The sequence below is a fragment of the Achroia grisella genome, unplaced genomic scaffold (assembly GCF_030625045.1).
Source record: "Achroia grisella isolate CSIRO2021 unplaced genomic scaffold, CSIRO_AGI_Agris_v1 utg512, whole genome shotgun sequence".
Classification (NCBI taxonomy): Eukaryota; Metazoa; Arthropoda; class Insecta; order Lepidoptera; family Pyralidae; genus Achroia; species Achroia grisella.
Window position 1 is genome coordinate 1,396,170 of NW_026712906.1, and position 24,215 is coordinate 1,420,384.

At 30.7% G+C, this 24,215-nt stretch overlaps 1 protein-coding gene across 1 annotated transcript in view; it reads right to left on the reverse strand.

The window, feature by feature from the left end:
- LOC131846737 (beta-3 adrenergic receptor-like) overlaps nucleotides 1-24,215 on the reverse strand; it is an 83,559-nt gene that overhangs the window by 26,302 nt on the left and 33,042 nt on the right. Inside the window, exon 2 of the mRNA XM_059196120.1 lies at nucleotides 3,085-3,363. Coding sequence (XP_059052103.1) covers nucleotides 3,085-3,222 — 138 coding nt within the window. The 5' untranslated portion in view covers nucleotides 3,223-3,363. The remainder of the gene's footprint in view (nucleotides 1-3,084; nucleotides 3,364-24,215) is intronic.

The following is a 24,215-nucleotide window of genomic DNA, read 5'->3' on the forward strand; positions in this document are numbered from 1 at the left end:
TGGATATCAAATGAGGACATTATTATGCCCGATTTTGAGATTTAAAAGTAAAGCATATAATATATAGTAATATAGTATTGAAAATAAAATAATATTAAGGTCGTTTTAAAATATTTTTTTTTCGTTACACCGCGCCATGTGTACTCGTATATATAAAAGACAAAACACTTATCCTTTCAGATAGTGAAGGGATAACTGTTTAGTCTTGTATTAGCTAAATAAGGTCATACATACGTAGGGGGAAAAGCGGTTGTTAATAATGTGGACCCTATAGCTAGCAACGTACTAGCTATAGGGTCGCCCTCCACGTGGTTTCCCCTAGAAACCTTTGCGTTATATTTATGGTGAATTTACCACGATGGGCTAACTGATCTGACCTTATGGTCATCTTATCATATTTCACTGATGCCCCGTCTGCGTAAACTTATTCTCGCTCGGAATTCTCGGATCGCTAATGCGATAATACGAGTATACCATTCCATTATCATTATTAAGCAAAATAAAAGTATGATCATACATACGCTCTTGCGCCGTGAATTCCTAAGGAATTCGCTACGTTTGGCTAACCGACCTAACTTAATAGCGATCCTATTACTATTGCCCTACTAGTGTATACCGTTCAAGCAGCTGGGTGCATATTGTACGTGGGTATTTCATTATTATCCATACAAGTACGTACCTAATTACATATGTCATGAACATAACCAATTGAAGCAATGTATTTTAGATGTCATAAGCACCTACTTACTCGATTCCTTTATACACACTACTACATAAGTCTATATTGTAATATCTATATTTACATTATAGATATTACAATATATCTGTTCTCTATTACTAATTATAATCATCTTCACGACTGCAATCTAGATGGGGTAGTCAAAGTGCTTATCTGTCATTGAAGTCGTGGTAATAACACTTGATGCGGCTATAATATTCTAAGGATTTTTAATTAAATGTGGCAAGGGACGAACCCACCGTCTTTCGGAGTGAATTTCGTTTGTTAGGTTATTGGTGATAATTAAGAAATATTTCAATATATAATAAAAATATCTCTGGAGAATTCATACAGCGCTATATAGTTCCAAGCTAAGCAAATCTTGTATTATGGGTACCTACTAGACAATTTATATAAATATATAGATACATTTGCAGGAAAGGGGATTGTTAGTAATGTGGACTGTTGACCCAACTGCTAGCGATGTACTGTCAGGATAACCTTCACACGGATCACCTTGGAAACCATCATTATAAATTCGTAATAAATTTGTCACGTAGGGATGACTGAGCTGGCCTCATGTGCATCTTATCTTCCCCCACAAGTGTTCCCGCGTAAACCATTAGCACAGACGGGTGTACTATACCAGTACTATAAACACGAAAATGTGTCTGTATATGTATTACCTTTTCAAGACCAAATGGCTAAAAGTTTTATGTATAGCTATACTTTTATCTTCGAAAAATCTAGAAGGTAGTGAAATAACGGTTGTATAGACAAAATTGCGGCTAACGACTAGTATAAAACAAAAGTGACATTGCTAAAAAATTCTTTATTTTAATTAATAGAAACCAATTCGAAGTAATTAAAAAAGTTACGAAATCTCTGATTATTTAATTGACCCCTGTTTCGGTGACTTACGAAAAGAAGTATAAAAAAGCGTAAAGATATATATATTAGGGTTTATTTTTACATAGTAAATGTAAATATTGATATTTATTACAATTTTATATAAAATAATTACAACTATTCCTAACGTTTCTACGGAATTGATGTTATTGTGAGTCTATTTCCGAAAACAAAATACTATCATCATATAGCCTATCATATATTCTAAAGGAGTTATAAAATATAACTCCTTTAGAATTGGCGAAACTACCAATAATATGTCTATTTTGATGTTTCTTTTTGCATTTAATACATTTTACTTTTATCCTAGGCTTGTAGATTTGTGGGCAGTCTAAGCAAAATCATTAATTGCTATACATTTTCGAATACTCTCATAAACGTTCCAGAATCTAGGGCAGTCTAAGCAAAATCATTTATTGCTATACAATGTCGAATACTCTCATAAACGTTCCAGAATCTAGGGCAGTCTAAGCAAAATCATTTATTGCTATACAATGTCGAATACTCTCATAAACGTTCCAGAATCTAGGGCAGTCTAAGCAAAATCATTTATTGCTATACAATGTCGAATACTCTCATAAACGTTCCAGAATCTTTATGTAATTTAATTAAAAAAATATTATATTTATATTATATCGTGAAATTAATTTGTATTTTTTGCAGCATTATCAATGTGAATTCTCAAATGCTTTCTTGTGTGATACTTTTACTACTCTTACAAAAAACTCCATAACCAAGTGATTATGAAATAAACTTTTATTACTCACTTTATGAAATATATGTAACATATATGAAAGCATATACGTAAGTAAAGTCCCATACATTTGACTGTTCTGACATAACATTACATAGTAAAGTTTCAAGTTTATGTGATAACTACGACGACCCTATCGTTAAACTACGTTTCTCACGTAGATAGAGAATGTATGTAGGTGTAGGTATTACTATTCCACATCAAAATTATTTATTTTGTAGTTTTAGAATCGGAGAAAAAATTTCTACATTGTTGTTATAGTTGTTTTCTCTATTTGTACTGTTTGAATTATTATAAGAAACGCAGTTATATAAATTAGTAGCAACACATGAGATGGAGATACCACTTTCCATCATGTAGGTTCAGCAGGTTTCCTATACTAGTTATAAAAAACTATGGGAAACCACATAATATAGTTTCGTCAACAGCAGTATATTTTTAATTTGCTTCAAATAAAAAAATAATATTTAAACAAAAGGATATAGGATTAGCCTTTCCAAAAATAAGGTTAGTGGTATACAGTCGGTTAGTCATCAGGTTGACCAAATGCGACGTGAAATTGCTGCGTTTGGATGCTACGCCGCTCATCTACATACATATTAGGCAAGGCGTTGAATACAAAATAGCATTCGAATGCGCTTATCACCTGCAACCTGACGACTAACCGACTGTATGTTACCGGCTATAATTGATCAGTGTTTACCTGTTTAGTTATAACGATGACAAACAATATGTAGGCGTTGAGGAGTAATCCAATGGCGGAGATGACGGTGACGGCCACGCTCAACGCGAGCGCCACCGCCTGCTCTTCGCCCCGCGCTTCCGTCCCGTTCATCTCCATACGATATCTGTATATCTGTCTCGGTCACAGTTCACGGAGTTAGCCGCCCCATGGTATCGCGTCGAAAGTGTGGTCCGCCATCTTGGACCGTTTCGTCACCTCACCGCTGACGCTGCGCTCCATCTCATCTCTGGTTGCGATCTGCAATACAATATTCAATTATGAATAAATTGCAAAAAAGTGAAGTTATGCCTTCGATAAATATTTTTATGATCAATAATAATGTTCAGTGCATATAGGATTTCATACAGATTTAATCAAAATTAATATAGTTTTTGGGGGTTCAGAATCTTAAATTATAAGCCTAGTTTTCATACATATTAGGTAGGTATATGTTCAGGAAAATAGTTATCCGTAAAACCTAGTCAGATGTCTGATGATGATGTAAAACTCATATAGCGACACTGTTCAGTGAAGTCTTTGTTGGTCGTAATCTTAATTTTGTGTCTATTTGTGATTTTATTGCTTAATTATGATTCTAAAATAGGATAATATTTTATCCATAGTCAACAATATCTTGACTTTCATGATGTATATAGAATAATAGCAAAAGAGTTAGAACAAAAGCATTTTAATACTAAACGCAAATGGATTTCCATTGCAGTCCATATCACGAATTGTCCTCGTCGAATCGATTTAATAACTGTCACCTTCATTGGTTATGACTAGACAAAGTATAGCAACACAAAATACAATTTAGTTCGTAGCCATTATTAATCATATATTTATAAAACAATTGTGTAAGACATGATATGAATTGTGTAAGTTGTATAAAATAATATATGTACTGACTCCATCACTTAGTGCAAGTGATCACCATACCATCATCGTTCACAAAAAATACCAAATATTATCTTATAACCAGTGGATTATTAAACAACTCCGAAATGTTCCTGAATCTACTTTATTCACACAAATCAAGGGTCTACTAAGGTTTACTTAGGGTCGGCTACGCCATCATGTGACACCCCTGGTGTTCCAGGCATCTATAGGCGTTGCTAACTGCATCAGATGGGCCGTATGCATGTTTGCCACCAAAGTGGTATAAAAAAAAACACGCAATAATTAAAATATTAGGTAGGATTAAAAACCCCTATCCCTGAAGACAGTTAGGTATATATCTTAATAATTGCTTAACATAAGTATTAGGATCGTCGGAATATCCTACTACGTTTAGCAACTGGGAAACAATCTGTTCTTTACTCACAAGACCACAAAATCTATAAATCCATACTAATACTATGAATGCGAAAGGATATAAAATAACAAACAGATATGTATAGGTATATCTGTTCGTTGTTACATTTTTCATGACTCAATAATTCTTAATGAAATTCAGCATAAAGATAAACTGTATTATTAGAACTGAGATAAGGTACTTTCATTTTAAAAAATGATCTGGAAAGGTGTAAATTAAGGGTTATTAAACGTTGATAGTTTGTGCAGACCAAATGATTGTATGTCCATCTATCTTTTCACGATCTTGATGTAATGTTACGTGAAAGTACATTGTATCGTGATATGGAAATTGCAGACGAAGTTGCAGGTAACAGCTAGTGTGACAGTCGGCGTTTTATTACAACAAAGAATTCGATAAACCACATATTAGGAATCGGCCTCGTTTCCAATATTGCATGTGCCGTACGTATTTACAAGCCGGCACGATGCAATACTATCAATAATATGTCAACCCACATAACTGCTGAGAAGCATGTCAAATTACATGTGTGTATTAAGTTATGTGTAAAAATAACTAAAATAATAAAACCTAAAAAGAAACTATTAACTGTCATTATTATTTATTAATTAAGTAAATATCTTGAAACAAATAACAAGGGAACTTAGCCGTATGACAGAAGACAGTTCGTTCCCAATACATGAACTTTTATTATAGATTGAAAAAAAAGGATAAAAAATTCTTTAACCTGTAGAAAGCAACATTATCTACCATTACATTTATATTTTAATATATGATATTATCAAAAAATGAGCCAGCGCGGATCGCTAGTTATGAATATATAGAGTAGAATTTTTAGCATACAATAATGCTACATGCAAAACAAATATGGTATGCTTTCTTTTTCCTTTTTATCCGGGCACGTTTGTCCATTATCTCGCCTAATGTACCTACATGGAATATGTCAAGAATATTTTAATAGGCAAAACATGTCAATAATTCACTCTTACCTTCATGTTCCCATATCTTACGAAACGGAAAACAGACGCCGGAAGAGAATTTCAGTCACTGGTTATTCACGAAAGGGTTACTCGACTCGATGTATAAAAATAAAACATTTAATGATTCTCAATACAGCAGCTAGGTATATACAAAATATTGGGTATGTTAACTTTTTTTTTCAGTGTATAATATTCACTTTGATGTGATTTTAGGGATACAGCATTATGCACTTTTATTTTTGTATGTGTGCATTAAAACGCCAATAATAAATAAATAAATGAACATCGTTTAAGCAATCATATTCTATTTTTTATTATAATATATTTTTTTATTTCAGACATTTAAATAATATCTAAATATTTTGAAACTTTTACTAACGAGTCAATTAATTGAAATTCCTGTTAACCAGTATAAGTATTTAAGTTGCTTTGACTCAATTTAGGAATAATTGACTCGAATCTGTGCATTTTGGTTTACTGGCTGGCATGCTTTGTTCAGATGCTTATAGCAAAGGCAAAGCATTCCTAATTTGTAAACAAGAAGCTCCGGTTTATTGCACAATTTTGCGGTATAATATACAAAACTTAATCTAGAAGATAACAAATAATTGATTTACCGGTTCGGTGATCTTACGGAGTTAGCACATTGATTAACTTCCGAGAGTCGCCAGTTCGAGTTTGCACCATACATTGGTATAAATGGGTATGATTATATTTATTTGGAAATATTTTATTTATATAGAACATTTATAAAAAAATATTTAAATATAGAGTTAGGTATTTGTTAGACGTTGCTGTATTAATTGTCTTCAGTTAGTATTACAATGCTGTTTATTTATTTACTGTATTTCTGTTTGAAGCAGTGAAATTACGAGATATGGAGATATAACACCTTTACAACTAACCTATTATTATTATTTAAGTATTAAAACTAATTATTGGAAATAATAATCATATGTCAGGACATAGCGCACTCTAGTCCCAAATTAAGCAGAGCTTGTGTTATGATTAGGTACTAGCAACTGATATGAATACATGGATGCATTTTTTTTCTAAGTAATATACATTGAATACTATTTTCAATGTATAGTTCATAATATACATTGAAAACACCACAATTACAACAAATTACAAACTGTCGTATTCATGAACACAAATGTTTATACCGTGCGGGGAATCGAACCCGCGACCATCGGAATTAAGGCGATGTACTAATTCACTAGACCGAGGCCGTCATATATATCAGAAATTATAATATCATGTCTTTTACAATGTTAGAAAATTCACGAAGAAAATATTTCTTAAATTTCGACAAACAATAAGGGGATCGGGCGCACGAAGGCCGCGGTAAACAGAGTATGATATAAAGTTAGCACCATTATATGATCAATTCACCATCATTGTATCGAAGTCTGTTATTTACGTTACAGTCGATAACAGCTGAAGGCCAAGGGGAAGGTAAGTTGAATCAATTACCTTAAAATAGGCGATCGAAGCTACAATAAGGAGTACTGAACGAACGGAAATTGGCCGTCGCCTCCTTTATTATTTAGGTGTAACAATGTTTTTGTATTTCTTTGAAGGATAAGTTAAGTGGTAGTAGCAGCATACAGTATTACATAATAAATTAATTAAGAACAGCGTTATTAAACGCTATATATAGATACTTCGTTATTGTTTTGTTTGGTTTGTTAAATTTTGTTTAATCTGGACTTGAACGTTATCTTCTCTTTCTGACTAAAATTAATGGTTTTGAAAATGTAAATTGTGCACACATCGTTATGTGATAATATAATTTCCAAAAAATGTTTGTGTAGGTATTTGTAGAATACAACAAAAAAAGTTATTACCGTTTAATTTTATAGATTATTTATTCGGTTTAGAATAAAAAACTAAATTAAACTAAAACTATAAAATTTTTGCATATTCACATTGTTATATTCTGTAAAATATGATTTAGGTTTATTAGGACAATTCTATTTCTGTTGGCTGTAGTGGCTCTTCACAGGTTCACATACAAAGCCCTTGAAACGTGTTCTTATTTGTCATATGTAGATCTTGTATTTCTGCATCTAAACAACTAACTGTAATTACTACATATAATTATGATAGGAGATATTGCACTTTATAATGCCTATATTGTGTCAATTAATAAGACGGTACATTAAATAAATTAACATTCGTTTGAGGCGCAGATCGCTACCTAATTTGAATTTGAACGTATGAGTATTTTCTATTATAATAATGGTATGATGCACCTGCTTGCGCTAACGATTTATGCTGAATGGGGATTAGTGGAGCATGATAAAATGAGCATGAAGTCAGTCTGTTAGCCCGTTTTGGCAAATAACAATTTATTACAATGGTTTCCAGGGTGAACTGTTGAACAGGTCAACCTGACATGGTATATTGATAGTAATGAGATTAACGCATGAGTACCTATTACCACAGGCACACATTGTAGATATAATTAGCACATATATATTTACAAGTATGTACCATGATAACTTGATACCCGTAATGTACTTGTATACAGGTACACCATGTAGCAAGCCCACCTGATGGCATGTTGCCATTAGGTGGGCTTGCTGTTATATAAAAAAAGTATATAGGTTTTATTAAATCTTAATGTTTGACTATCATAACTATAAACATTAGGGAAGGGAATTATTAGACGTTAATTCCTTGAATTGAGAATTTGTTATGGAGAGCTAATAAACCTGACCTGATGCTCATCCAATAATTCTTTATTATGTTTGTAACAAAACTGCTCCGAAATGGATTCACAGATTCTTATGAAACTTTGTGTGTACATATATTTATCAAATCTGAGAATAGGATGCAAACTATTTTTCATTCCCCTAAGTTTCAAAGGTGGTTAGCCTGAAATGTATTTATTATTTTTTGTAGAAAGATAATTATTTTAATTTTTTAATGTAAAATACATTAAAGAATACAAAGAATCCTAAATTTTCAACGTTCTACTATCAACTCCTATTTTTTGATAGCGATATTAATTTATATGACAAAATAACGTTCGTCGAGTCAGCTATTTACAATATAAGAGTAGAGGTATATATACCTATGTAACGTGCACACAGACAGCAGAGGTAAGAGGCAGGCAAGTTATCAAGTTAACTCAATAAAAGTCAGTAAGTCGGGTCCCCTGTTTTGATTTCATTATGTGAAATTGGTTTATAATTAGTTTACATCGTTCCAATCCACCGGTGTTCTCGACTTTTTTTCTACTCGCAACTGAACTTAATTGTTAGCGTCTCTAGCAAAAACAATGTTTTGTAATTACAATATAAATGTAGTAAATGATTTAGGAAAGCAGACATAACCTATATAGTATAGCTAAATAATTCTATTCATGGATATAATTATTAATGTTTTCTATGCACATTAATAGAATAATATAACATATACATATATCATAAAAATGTATTTAAATATTTGAGTCCGTTGTTTAGTACCCAAAGTATAAACTTTGCTCACTTTGGGACTAGATAAATTGTCCTTGATTATAATTATTAGTATTCAATTATTTATTTTAGAAATAAAAAAAGATTAGAAGAAAGGTATAATGTTTGTATATAAGTTAGTAAATATTTTTCTATGATTATTTAGAAATATGAAAGATTATAGATATTATATCTAATTAAAATAATCCATATAGTCTTTGAAGTAACGAATTAACAAAGGTTTCGAAAGGCAACTCCGCCATCTTGGGACGGTGTAAAAATATACATTCCTTTGATACAATCCGAAATGCGAGGCACTTTATTTGATTAATTTTGTTTTTAAGTTACTACTACTTCAACCACCAAAGGAAAGTTGGTGAAGCTAGAGACTTGCACCAACTGTTAATATGAACACCTAACATCAGTATAATAAGTTTGATTAATATTAAATTACTAAAATCAGTTAATTTGTAATGACCACTTTTACGGCAATTGGAAAATTAAAAAGTAATTTGTAAATAATTGGAAATGCGTTGTTCTAGGCTCGTATTTTTGTGACTAGACCACGTGTAATTATGACTTTAGCACCCGTAAATTTGACCAAGTAACTCTAAAATGTAGGTTGTGACTAAACCACGCGTAATTTTTACTCAAGCACGCGTAGCTCTGACTCAGAAATTCTAAAATAGGGGTCAACACAATCTACCATCCTTTAAGTTGTAACAAATTACATATATTGTACCAAATTTCATAAGATTTTCTAGTAATTTTAGAGTTTATGCCGAATAAATTATTTATTCATGTAGGATTTTACAGACACTTATAAACGGCAAGATTTTTGAATTAATAATATTTTTCCCTACCGTCCAGTTCAGTATACAAATTCAATTGAGAAGAACTGGCAAGAAACTCAACTGAATCTCTTTTTTTCAAAAAACCCGTTTATTTACATTGTATACTTATATAGGTGTTATGTATGAAGATTAATAAGTCACATAGATGTAAGTTACTGTTAAATACAATGAGATACAATATAGTTTTACATTCTCGTCGTAATTATCGATTGTGAAAAGAATCGTTAAATTCCGTCCAGAACTGGCCAGGATAATATCGCATGCCCATACTATAACAACTCAATACCGTACCACAGCAGATATTACTATTTCATAAGAAGAGTATATATGCTATTGGACTAACTATGAAGGATTTATATATTTTTGGGGTAAATACAACTTGAGGTTGAGACTCAGTCTAAGGGACAGTACATCGGTTGCACCGATGGTATTCGTTGTTCATCAACATGTACCAGGATCCAGTGGATATATTCAGTTACACATAAACACATAAATACACGAATTTCTAATTTTATTGTTCATGCGCGCAACATGTAGTCAAGTTAAGGGGACAGGATACAAAAATCAGGGACTATTGGATATATTCAGTTACACATAAACACATAAATACACGAATTTCTAATTTTATTAGCGCGTGATCATCCGTCATACTCTGAACGAGTGCGCTTGTAGGGACTGGTCTGTTCTTATCACTACGACTGTTATTGCATGATTATATTTGACCCAAAAAATTAGTGCTTGTTGGTAGTTTGTATTCACACGTTTCGAATATGTAAACTTACAAGGATTATTTAAAAGAGCGACACACAAGTTTCTTGCTCGTTCTTCTTGTGATGAGACAGCTTTCCGAACGAGTGGTAGATAAACGACTATTCAAAAGTGCTTAAATTAAGTTTATTTGAATAAATGATTTTCTATTCTATTCTATTCTACTATTAACACTATCTCTTGTACTGATTTCGCGCGTTTTGTTTGACTTTTTGTCACAAATGGCAAAATTTATTCTATACGCTGGCACTTCAGAACGGTTGTTGATATAACATTGTCATAAAAATAAACCTAAAACTACTTTGTAAAAAGTCGTCTGCATTGATACACTATTCTCATCCATTTAAAATGCCAAACTGTTTCAGTTGAAGGCTGCAAATGTATAGAATAAGAGACAAGAGAAGTCTTAGTCCTTTAGTATGGCAACGCATGAGTGGTTTTACTGGCGTCACATGATAACGTAATGTTGATGTATATAGGCGATAATTACAAAGTACATGTACCGTTTAGTAGTCTGTCTGCTTCCCATTCCAGTCCTCGTCTGTTTGGAGTTGGTTGACAGTAGCTGCATACTTGTGCCTATGTAAAATATACACGAATAGCATCACGGATTAAGATGCGAATATACTTCGGTACAAAACGTGACTGGAATATGAGATGGGAAAATAGCACATTGAAAGATATAAGCCGCTATTATATTACATTTCAGTTCAGCAAAAAAAGGAAAACGATACCCGACTTGAATCTGGTAAATTTGGAGGACCGTGCCACGCTGCATTACCAACGAAAGCTTTTGTCGTTTATTTCCCGCGCAAGAGTCATATAAAAAGAGATTTTTTTTTGTATAGTATAAGGGACAAATAAGCTGCGGCTCATCTAGTAAGAAATTACCGCGGCTCACGAGCACCTGCGGTATCAGAGAAATTACAGGCTGGCCTTTTACTCCTTTTAGAAAACAATATACTCTTCACACTTGTGGTTGCTTAATGTGTTATATCCTAATGGTCAGGATGTAATTTTAATTTCGTTTTAATCTCCATCATTACTCATCATACAATATTACTCAGTTGGTAAAAATCTAGTTAAACCAGTAAATTTTCTCTTATGATAACAGCCATGAAAATGTCACACTTATACTTTAGGCATTTATTTACTAAATCCAACTAAGCTTACCTGTGTGCAGCTGATATTATTTCAAATGTTTAAAAATTATGTTCTTTATACAATATACATATACTTAACATTGAGTAAAAATTTTTACTTACGTCGTTTTACTTACGTATTTAATTTAGTCGAGTGACTTGCAGATGTATATTTCAATTCATATCTATTTTTCTTTTTGTATTTTTTTTAGAATGAATTTTTAACGTATAATTTCACGTCCATTTAAAATAGAAAATAATTTGAAAAAGAAATAATACAATTTATTCGAAACATGTAATACTATAAATTATACACTATAAATTCTAAAGTTTCTGAAATAAAAAAGTCAATTTATCTGCTGCTTACTTTTTGACGACTAAACTGCTTAACGGGTCATAATGAAATTTAACATGAAGGTATATTGTATGATAAGATTAAACTTTACTTTATTAACTTTTATCTCAATAAATAATTTGGAAGGAGTTGAACGAAAGTTTGAGAATTTGTAATAGAAGTCGAGGTTGATAATTAATTCAGCTGATAGATAACTAAAATAAGTTTAATGATTTCTTTATAAACGTGATATGTCTTAATTCTACATTAATTAAGTCTCTATTACAAATTCTAAATAATTATTATTTGTCAACGTTCAAAAATCGATATGGTCAACTAAGAAATGGAAACTTCATCTGTCATTTGTCGGTCGGCGCGGCGTTGTAATGTGAATTTTAAGTGAACTGTGAAACTCATACAATATTTCCGAGATAAAACTCTCTCAGAGAACGGATATTGAATGCTGATCGGCTGTAAGATACGTGTGCTTGATAAAAATCCATTACAAATGGAGTACCGGCGGGATGTTAAACATAATTCACGAAATATGAAATATTTTTAATGTAACAAAGCAATATAAATCGAATGGGAAATAAAGTAGATATTCTAAATATATTTGTACAGTCTCTTAAAATATTAAATAATATATTTGAGGATCCATTTGAGTAGAAAACAGAGATAGAACTTGTTATTTCTAGTTGTATATATATTATTCTCTTTTACCAAATATATATTTCTATATTTATTTTACACCATCTATAAAGTATATCTCAATTATCTCTCCTGAAAACCTTCTAACGATTACTCAAGTAGCATAAACTTATCTGCTTACTGCTAAATCTTCTCGAATAACTAACGCACTTCCTTACCTCACAAAATATATAAGCTAGATAAGGAAAAATACATATTTGCTCTATTTTCTCCTCAAAGACACACAATTCTTCATTGACATGTGGCTGACTGGCAATACGTTCAATAATACATAGAAAAAGAAAACGTCAAAACTGATCTCAGCTGGAATAAGTTGGAAGAATATCCTGATGCGATTGCTATTTTTTTGTTCGCAAAAGATAAAATATAAGCTTTGTTTTTGAGCTTTATGTTGCTGCCTGCTTTATGTGTATTTACCGAGCGCATTCTTTTCTTATAATGAATCTATACTAATATTATAAAGAAGGAGAGTTGATATTGTTTCGAGGAAAGGAAACTTAGAAACTACTGCACCGATAAGAGAAATTCTTTGACTATTACATCAATCTCGGGATTGTGATATATATCAATGTTATGTATGATTATGATATAGGCAGAGCACAGGGCAAGAAAAATATTTTTAATTTGGTTTTTATGTTATAAACATAAAAACCAAATGTTTGTACATGTCTCATCACTCATTTTTGAGAAGTTAAAAATTAATAGTAAACGACATAAATAGAGAGATTTTCAATTAATAGCGTAATAATATTACTTTTGTTAATTAACTTATTTTAATACATATTATACATTAACATCAATTGGTACAGCTATGTCACATTTTTTTACTAGCATATTCTATAACATTTTACTTTTAAAAAATTAATAAAACCTAAACATTAGTAAAAAGTATATACATATGAAGAAAATAATGTGTTTATGATGATTATTTCGACAATAATTAAATAGAATAGAATAGAAAATCATTTATTCAAATTAACTTAATTTAAGCACTTTTGAATAGTCAACATTTTTTTTTCAAATCTACCGCTTATTCGGAAAGCTGTCTTATCACAAGAAGTATAAGCAAGAACTTATGTGATGAAACAATCCTTGTTCACATTTTACAAACTACCAACCAGCACTAATTTATTTAGGCTCAAATATATGAACACAATAAGATTAAATCAGTCGTAGTGATAAGAGCAGACCAGTCCCTACAAGCAGCACTCGTTCAAGAGTATGACGGATGAGCCAGCTATATGGATAATATGACTCATAAACGAAGCTACGAAATAGTGACGTAGACACGAAGGAAAAGCCTTATTGCGATAGTGCTCCGTAAAACAGGTATGAAAGTATTATTACTCTTGAAACTTTCAAAATATACTGAACAGTAAATACAATAAATTGGTAGGAAAATGATACAAGAAACAGTTCTCTGTTTACCTTTGAAATTGAATCGACGGTACCGCTATAAAACAATACCTGGTCTTACATATATACGAATTTTGTGTACTCCTTCGATACTTGAAAAGCTAAATCAATAAAATATAATTGAACTGTATCGGAACACATTTATTTTCCATACACAAATATACAATAATAAAATCAAATAAAATAATCTATTGCTAAAAACTATATTAAAATCCGTTGCGTAGTTTAAAAGATCAAAGCGAACAAAGACGTGACTTCAATTATACTATGTATCCACTCTTAGATATGGGATCTTACTGTGGGGAAACTCGACTTTGATAAACAAAGTCTTATTAACACAAAAAAATGCATACGCGCTATATGTAGAGTAGGACCATTGCACTCATGTAGACCGTTATTAAACAAAAATGGGCGTTTTAACTGTTACTGCCAATTTCATTTATGAAACAGGTATGTTTGTAAAAACACATCCATATTTATATGACAAAATAAACATTTATAGCAAATTTACACAAAGAGACCCTACTAAATTAAAAATGCCACCACAACCACCAACTTGCATAAAATTAACTCATACTTCAGCTCCATACAAATATATAATAAAATACCACAGGTCATTCGAGAGATGCCGTTAAATAGATTTAAAAAAGAATTACACTAATGGCTCGTTAAAAAATTCTGTTACTCTTTACGAGAATTGATCTGACATTTAATATTCTTATTAATGTAATTTAATTGTAAAAGTAAGTGTTAAGAATTATAATTGCATGTCCCCTGAATATGAGGCGAACATTTGTACTGTTATTGTAAATGTTGAAGCAAATAAATTATCTATCTATCTATGCAAAGATATATTTTCATGCCTGTAACTAACTTATAATACATTGTTGTATCTTTCTATACACGAACCCGAGTGTTAATACTAACCCACACCCTTAAATAGTGTGGGTGTTTACTATTATTAATATATATTTGAGAAAGTGGAAGTACAATACACAATAGCACATTCTTTATTAGTCCTATTTCGGTGCATGCCGAGTGGTGATGGTTAATAAATTGTGCAAAACAAAAGCGCTATGCGGATTGATTTAGATAATAGAAATTAATATCATTGCTTTTTTTAGCAGTTAATATATTGTTGTGTAGGACTAAATTAAATTTATTTCACGTATTTTGGACAAACGGGAAAACAAAATAGGTTTTCTGTGCCAATAAACTAAACTGTTAGACATTTTTTTTAAAGATAGTTCATCACTGTAGATTTCCCATAGACTATAATTATGCTATAATAGATATACTGTAAATTCTATACGTTATGTAGTTATTTATGTAAAATATTATTCTATTTCTTAACTATATTTTATTTATCGTTGTGTTTATGTTTTGTTGCATTATTTTTCTCATTAATTATATTTGCACCGCCTACAATTATTCTCTGCACCACCATTAAATGACTTCGATTATGACGAACATGATTAACTGTCGACATCATATGACCTCTGTACATTTCCGCTTACTCTAGTTACTTAATCCACCGCGGATATAGAAGAAAGAACGCGCAACAGTTGCCATTAGGGAATGAATTAAAAGGTCAGGACTGATGTAGATCTCATGTTTTATCAAAGACCGTATACATATTATTTATTTAGGCGGTTACTTAACCCTATAAACCTTTACAAATTACTTAATTTCATTATATACAATATTGTATTCTCACACAGTAATCTCTATGGACCAACCTTCGCTACTGTTGATAATATTAATAATGTTTTAAATTTGACGCAGTCATTATTTATACGTATAATTAGTAAAAATCACGGAATCTTACCACGTTTTATATTTATTTGCTGAGTTCCCAATATTTCGGCAGTGTGTCAACTACCATGATCACAAATAAATATAAAACGTGGTAAGATCCCGTGATTTTTACTAATATTAATAATGTTCTCCAATTCTAAATAATTATTTATCCTAGTGGTCGTCCAATGACCGAAATTCAACCATAAATTAGTTTAAATTATAAGTTTGAACTTTATTAAGGTTCTATTGTCAAAGACTATGTACTATAAGTGTGCGAAATTCCATACTCCTCCGTCCGTGTAAGTACTAAAATCAAAATTAAAAATACAACCGTACCTACTTATAAATTTTAGGCACCTATGCACATTAATCATCATCATCATTATCATCAATCGTTATCCTACACCATACGCTAGGAAAAAATAAAGAAGTAATTCTTTTAGATTTGTTTATATTTTCTTGAGTTATCTGTTTATACAGTATTTTAATACTTACCACGAAATATTTAACGCAGATTCTATATTCTATTTCTGCCCCTAAAAAGCTTGCCTACAAGCTGCTTTCAAGATCATGTTTGAAAAATACCTTATGGGATATTTTCCTTAGAAATTTCTATACATAGACTTTGTACAAAATGGTTTTGGTGTGTACCTCTGTCTCAGTTATTCCAGCTGACATGCGAGTTTGCTGTTTTTTCTGTATTTCACGGTTGTGATATGGCAGTAAAATTACAGGGTACGTAGATGTTATAGTACTCCAGAATAGCAACGCATAAGAAGTACCCCGAACCTCACTTGATGACATGATAATTACTTACATCATTATATGGGCCGTCTGTTTGTTTGCCATTCCCATTACGTAAAGAATAGCAACCATTACACATATATATGTATATTTCTTTTGTTGTTTGTCAAAATATGACTATATCTCTAAATATTCATCTCAGTTATATTAATTATAAATAAGATAAGAAGACCGTGAAATACTCGACTATTTTGAACTTTCAAAAAATTCTGTTGTTTTTTCTGTGTATGATCGTCGATCTGACGAAATAAAGATATCACCAATTTAGAATTTTTTACTTTGATCCAAGACAGTACCTACACGTTGTAAGGTATTGAACATTAAATTAATCTTCTCAGATAGCAAAATACAAGTATTACCTACTTGTTTACGTTAAATCAAAATGCAATGCTAAACAATGAAGTAGTCCTTGAACTGTCGCCAATAATGGACTGAAAGATATGTAATTAAAGTCACATGTTTTGCTAATTAGAGAATGCTCTGACAACAGGGCCGGGGTTCGGAGTTCTGTTCGCGGTTATCGAGTTAACGTCTGATAAAGGATTCAAATGAAATGCGGGATGTATTCATGTATGTATTTCAATTCTATTTGTAACTCATTAATTTTAATTTGAGAGAATATTCATGATGTAGATAATATGTTTAAAAACCGCAACGTCCGTTAGGTTGTTTGCTAAAGAATATTTACCTGGTTATGCCTACAATTTTAACCTATCTAGTGAGTTAAATGATGGAATCGTATTTGAATGAAAGGTTGATAGCTAGACCATATTCTACTTTTTACAGTACTCTACATATATATGCTTCCCGTACACTGCGGTTATCAAAATCAAAACATAAATGTCTATACCAGATATTAATTAGATACTAATGATAAGTTAAATCCAGGATTGTTTTTAGGACTATTCTAATGCTGTTATGTGTAGTTATTCTTGACATGCGAGGACGGGGTTGTGTGCTTGTGATATCTCGCAAGGTGGACACGAAAAGGATGAAACCGTATGGAGGTTTTTATCGTTACGTTACTATAAGTTCTTAGTTATAGTTACTTATCGTTGGAACCAATAAAAACTGACAAGAAAGTCATATCTAACGTTTTGAGGTGAAATGATTTTTGGCAGATGGTTTTTAAAATAAAGCGGGTTACTTTATTCACGAGAGCTTTGAAATACAACTAGTATCTATATAGTCAAAGTCATTTATACATATATGACATTTGTGACGCTTCAATAGACCTTAATTTTTTTAAATACTTACACTAATATCTAGTTCCGCAAGGTGCTTGATTTGAGAAGAACTAGCATGAAACTCAAATGGTACATTTTTCTTTAAATAAAATTATGTGAAGGTTCACTGAAGACTAACAACAGATGGCTCGAGTCGCTCATTATGCCAGCACGTAACAGAATTACGCCGAAGTCAGGGCTGCGGTTAATTTATTTACTTGCAACTAATATCTTAGTATACATGACTTATGGTGGCATGTTAATGTAGCGCTGAACAAAAGTTATTAGCGCATCTTTCATACCAAGCATATTTATAGAAAGAAGTACTTTTTGTAACTAGGTATTTACCTAGTTATCTCGTTAGTAAAAGTACAGATAACATAATATTACATAGTAAAAGGTATACGTATATTTTATCTTTTACTGTAGATATATGTTTATATCTATTGTTAGAGAACATTATCTGAAGCTTTATGGACTATAGTAAAGACGAAAGAGTCATGTAAATCATGATTTTTTTATTAATAATGACGAAACGGTATGTACATCATCTCTAAAGTTTCATAAAAAATTTTGAGGAAAATTATATAATTAAGTTTTTTCTGCTTTTTTTATACTGTTATTAAACAACATAACATAGACGTATGTTATGGTTATAAAATTGTAACCGACACTGAAGATAACAAATAATATAAAAAAATTGTTATTTATAATAAACAAAATTCACAGGTGTTAAAGACATAGATAACATTATTTTATATATATGGTATCATTGTAACTGGCAATCTAAATTATCTTTCAATGAATCAGTATGGCAGTAGCACGTTGTTATTATTTTATATAAAATACCAGTTTGAAAAATCCTACTACAGGTAAACACTAAACGGTAACTCCCAGACATACTTTCATGTTCATAATATTAAGGATGGATTTTTGTATGAAGAAGTATAGACAAATCAAGAGCAATAAAAGAGAGTGTTCCACGTCATGTCATCCCATCGTAACTACACAGTATTATACTTCAAAATTTCTAATCTGTGAACTATAAAAAGTACAACGATAGAATAATATAGTAATAATAATATAGTATTACAATAGGTATAACATAGTCCCAACTATAACATCATTAAGCAAGTCTGTGTATTATGTCCCAATGTCCCAAACTTAGCAGGCACCGAACACAAGGAACTTCTATTATGACAAACATCAAACTTTGAAAGCAAATGCCACGAATACCGCGTCTCTTTTCACAGTTCATTTATATGTAAAAAAAAAGTTATAATGTCTTTACATCACACAGAATTAAGGAGTTTGAACGTTGGCAAAGTACAAAAGTTTCTTCTTGTTGTAAGATAGATATAGTCTAGGGCTAGTCTAAAGTATTAAATTATCTGGCATAATACCTCTTAGATATAATATAAGCATTATATATGTGCTCATGATGTCTATCTTCGTATTTAATTTCATTAAAAATGTAAAGAATACAGCGGTTTTTTCTTAAAAAGGTAACATAGACACACAGACAAACAGACTCACTCTCTAATAATATTAGTAGATAATGCTTGTAATACCAGGATATCAGGTTGGCTGTAACTTTGTTTTTCGTTCCAAATACACAAAAAATACTTTTAAACTGTACGCTACGAACACCTTCTATCTCAATCTTAAGATTCTCATCTTAAACAGATGAACGAAAGATATTTTGTGACAATATAAAACAGAATCTATAATCCATAAATTTAAAATATCTTTAAAAGTTTAAAGCTGTTTTAAGGGTGTGCTGCTATTATCGACAATTTTCTCTGATGACACAAAATGGCCGCCTCAGGCTTATTGGACTCGTTTAAGAAAAATCTGAGCAAATTACTGTTGTCATATTACAAGGAAGAGGTATACTGCGAACTGAAAGGAGCTCTTTGGCTTTTATGTGAAGTAAAATACCAATATTATTTTGTTTAAATTATACGAGTATTGGCAACCGTTCTACTAAATATGTATTAGATATAGAAATCGATATAATACATTCAACCTTACTAATATCTATATAATACACACGAGAAGGTCATATATACATATATGTATATATTTATTGATTGTACTAGCAGAAAAGAACTATCTTTTGATAATTTTATATAGTATTTGTATTTATATATATTTTATAGAAATAAATGGCAGAACTATATAACTTAACCCTATTAATAAACGAACTATTATTTACCGCAATAATTGTATTTTTTTCAATACGCTGTCACTAATTAAAAACCAGATTTAAACACAGATTATTGAACAGAAAAATTCTTTTCAAATCATCACAAAGTGGCGTATAAAAATATTCCAGGTAATATTGAAACTCTCTCAGAGATATCTCGACACTTAATTAAATTTCTCTGGCAGTGACACGAGTTATTATCTGCCGCAATCTATGGAACTTTTTCAATAAATCTAAAATACTTATTATACCCATAATATCTATGTTTATATATATAATCGAAATTTATATAAACATGGATATTATGGGTAGGTTGACAAATACAAAAAGGATTTTAGCGAATTTATAGACTTATTATATTTAACTTAAATTTATAAGTCTAGTAATAAAATTTAATGTACCAAATTACTTTATTACTTATTAACTTAAATTAAATACACATCATAGTCTCTACCAACTGAGAACTAGTTTCATAAGATGAATTTGTTATAAGTTTCAGTACGTAAGGCAACAAGCTTAGACTCAGGCTGACTTACTTAGACTACTATATTTTTAGTGTTAACATGAGTTAAGTGTTTATTCTTCACTAAAGTTATTTTCCAAGTTGGTATGGTAGTAAGCTGACTTTAAAAGTATCACGTGACCTAACATAATTGTTTAACTCGATACATTATAATAATTATGCAGGATCATGTACAAGGGAAAGGTCGATAAGGTACCCCGTAGAGTAAGATTTCCCGCTTATTCAGAACCAAACATTCATACCAAGTTGTCAACTTTGATTTTCTTTTCAACCCTCATTTTATAAGCTTTACTTATCATTAACGCTCTCCCTACTTACCTACTTATATGTAATATTATGTTATCTGTGCTTATATGTATGCTAGAATGCGAATAAAACTACTTGTTTTCTTTTTATCTTAAAGCATATAAAATTTCGTGTCACTTTGTTTGTCCGCGATAAAAACCGATTTTGATAAAATTTTAAATGTATACTCGATAGGTGTAAGAATAGGTTGTTATCTATTCTTTTTACTCTTATTCTACTTATATTATTTTTTGACATATTTTTTATATTATTTCTTTATAATTAGGCATTAAAAACATACCTACAAACCACAGTTATCTACCATCTACCCCTATTTTTAATAGCGATATTAATTTATATAGCAAAACCACATTTGCCAGCGACAGCTAGTTATATTAATTTTTTTATATAACTGGCATGGCAAACAAATTGACAGCTCGTCTAATGATAAGTGATATCGTACATGAACGTCACATTATCGTCTTGTTACCATCTGTCCTTTATTTTTCTTACCAATATCAGAAAACGTCATTTCGAAGTACTCCCATGTCAATTTTAATATACTAAGCATAAAAAGTCGAAATAAAAAAATACTAGAGCTACGCCTCGAATTATCAAATAAACGATGGAAATACTCATAAAAATATAGTATGCAAAAAACTATAGAATTCAAAAAAATTAAAGCATGATATTGTCAACAAAAATTTGCAAACAATGTCAACCACAAATTAACATATTTTATGTGTCCATTGTTCGTATAAATCTCGTAGATGCTTTCCACTAGAAAAATCTTATATTCAGAAGTGGACAATCGAATTGAGAAAGTCATTTTCCCAGAAGTCGTGCGAAACACCAAAGTTATGGTGGAGTAAACATCTTGCGACAGCTGTCGCATTTTTATTATTCTTTTGGTAAGATTCTTGTACATAACTGAGTATATGAAAACCGCTGCTTTCTTTGTCTGAAAGTTTTGATTACCAAATATTTTTTATTCTTCTCAATTCAGGAAAATATTTTGTTTCTTGTATTACTCTACTTTAATAACAATGTTAACCGGTTAAGTTGTAATACCAGAATACCAGAAAAAAATTGCCTTTATTACAAACTATTTGAACCCGCGGTTTCACGCGTGTAATTTGCAGCCTATGTGTTGTGTCTGATGTATAAGCTATATTAGTATGAAGTTTTATCAAAATTTAATTAATCTGTCGGGTAGTGTACGAAATCAATTAAACCTATCTAGATATTAAATACTAATATTTCAATTATCAAATATGAATGATAGAATAGTTTTAATTAAATTGTTTCACTTTAACTTAAATATTTAATTATAGGTACAATGAGAGTAGCACAGATAACATAATATTACATAATAGTAGGTATTTATTATACATAACTGGCTATTTATTAAATCTATAAACTTATCTATGACGTTTTAAATTCATAATTCATATGGTTGTCGTTTAAATGAAAGAACTCATGACATTGTTAGTTCCAGTTATTGAACTATTAGATTTAGTTTATAAAAAACAGAAGTTGTATTGGATTGAATTTGATAGTCGGGCGATAAAATTACTTTAGTAATATTACTACTGTGTCCATCTCATGTACATCTCATGTATTCTTATATTAAACAGTTCTGTAGTAATTTTCATTAAATATACAATTACTTAAATAAGAAGTCACGCGTTATTTACCTACACAAACTGATTGGATGAAAAAAATATTTTACTATAAACTTATTCAGTTTATTCATTTATTAAATTTGATCTAAATTTACCACTTAGCTCATAAATAAGAGAGAAGTAAGTGCCTACAGACTAACCCCGACAGAAGTTTTGCAGGATAATGATTTAGATATAGTAAATTTGGAAAAATAAAGCTTTTCATTTATTTTTTATTTATTCTTTAATGCACAATATAACTTGTACAAAGGCGAGCTTAATGCTATATGGCATTCTCCACCAGCTAACCTTTAGGTATCCAGAAAGTGTTGTTTTATCTCTCTATCGTATCTAATTGCGTGTTTCATTATTACTTTGTAATAAATATTTTTATATATATGTTTTGCATTTATTTCTAAAATATATATGTAAAATATTATTCTTTATATATAATATTATTATAACTTCCTTTAACTCACTATTCCATTCATACGCCATCTACCGCTTTCTGACTTCTCTCCTCCACCCAAAGGTTGTCTGGAAGAAATTACTTATGCGATAAAACTGTATTTTGTACCTTATTATTCTTATTCTTATATTATATATAGTATTTACCTTATTATATTATGTTTCTTTGTATTATAATTCTGGTGCAATAAATAGTTAATACTAAAATAAATAAACTAAACTATTGCTAACAGAATTATGCAAAAATCATCTATGACTACAGACACGTCTTTTGTGTGCATGTAAATATTATTTTAAATGCTTAAATTCTACTAAAATAATCGGGTAATTATTAAATATATTTTCAATTACAAATACTATAACAAGATAACTAAGAACACTCATATACGTAATGTACTTATCTGGATTCAGTAGGGAGTTATGCTTTGCATTAAAGTGTAGGAACACGTCCGCCAAATTACTCTTTTATGGAGGGAGGGAATGTGAAAAATTCTCATCGTAAATCACATTTTTGGCTGACATCATGATATAATGTTTTGTAAATAACCTCTTAAGTATAATTAAGAAAACAGTGTTTCCTTAATAAAAATATCCTCTGCCGTTTGTCGCAATTATAACATAATACTGTGGCAATTAATTTGAATGCCTCCATGGTCTAGCGTTTTATCATATCGCTTACTTGCCATGGTCGCGGGTTTGGTTCTTCGCGCGGTACAAATATTTGCTCACATGAATATAATTTTTTGTATCGGACTGGGTGTTTTCTATGTATATTACATATTTATAAATAAATACGTATGTACATCAGTTGAATCATACCAAACATAAGCTCTGGTTATCCGTATAAATGTATAAGACCTTTCTACTAGTTACATAAATGACTATAGTTTACTTAAAAATCAAATTCAACAGGTATAAAGCTAAAATTACGGTGTTTCTGGTCGCTTAGGAATGAAGCATACATCCATTAATCAATTATCCTAACACATTGTTTTGATTAATTGTTCTATTATCGTTGTTGCAATGTGGTTTATGTACAATAATTATATTTAAAAATAAGCGTAATAGGTATGCCTTATTTCGCAACACCACATGTGTTGCGGAATAAGGCTACTCAATCGTGTAGAAATTAGTATTAAGGTCAACT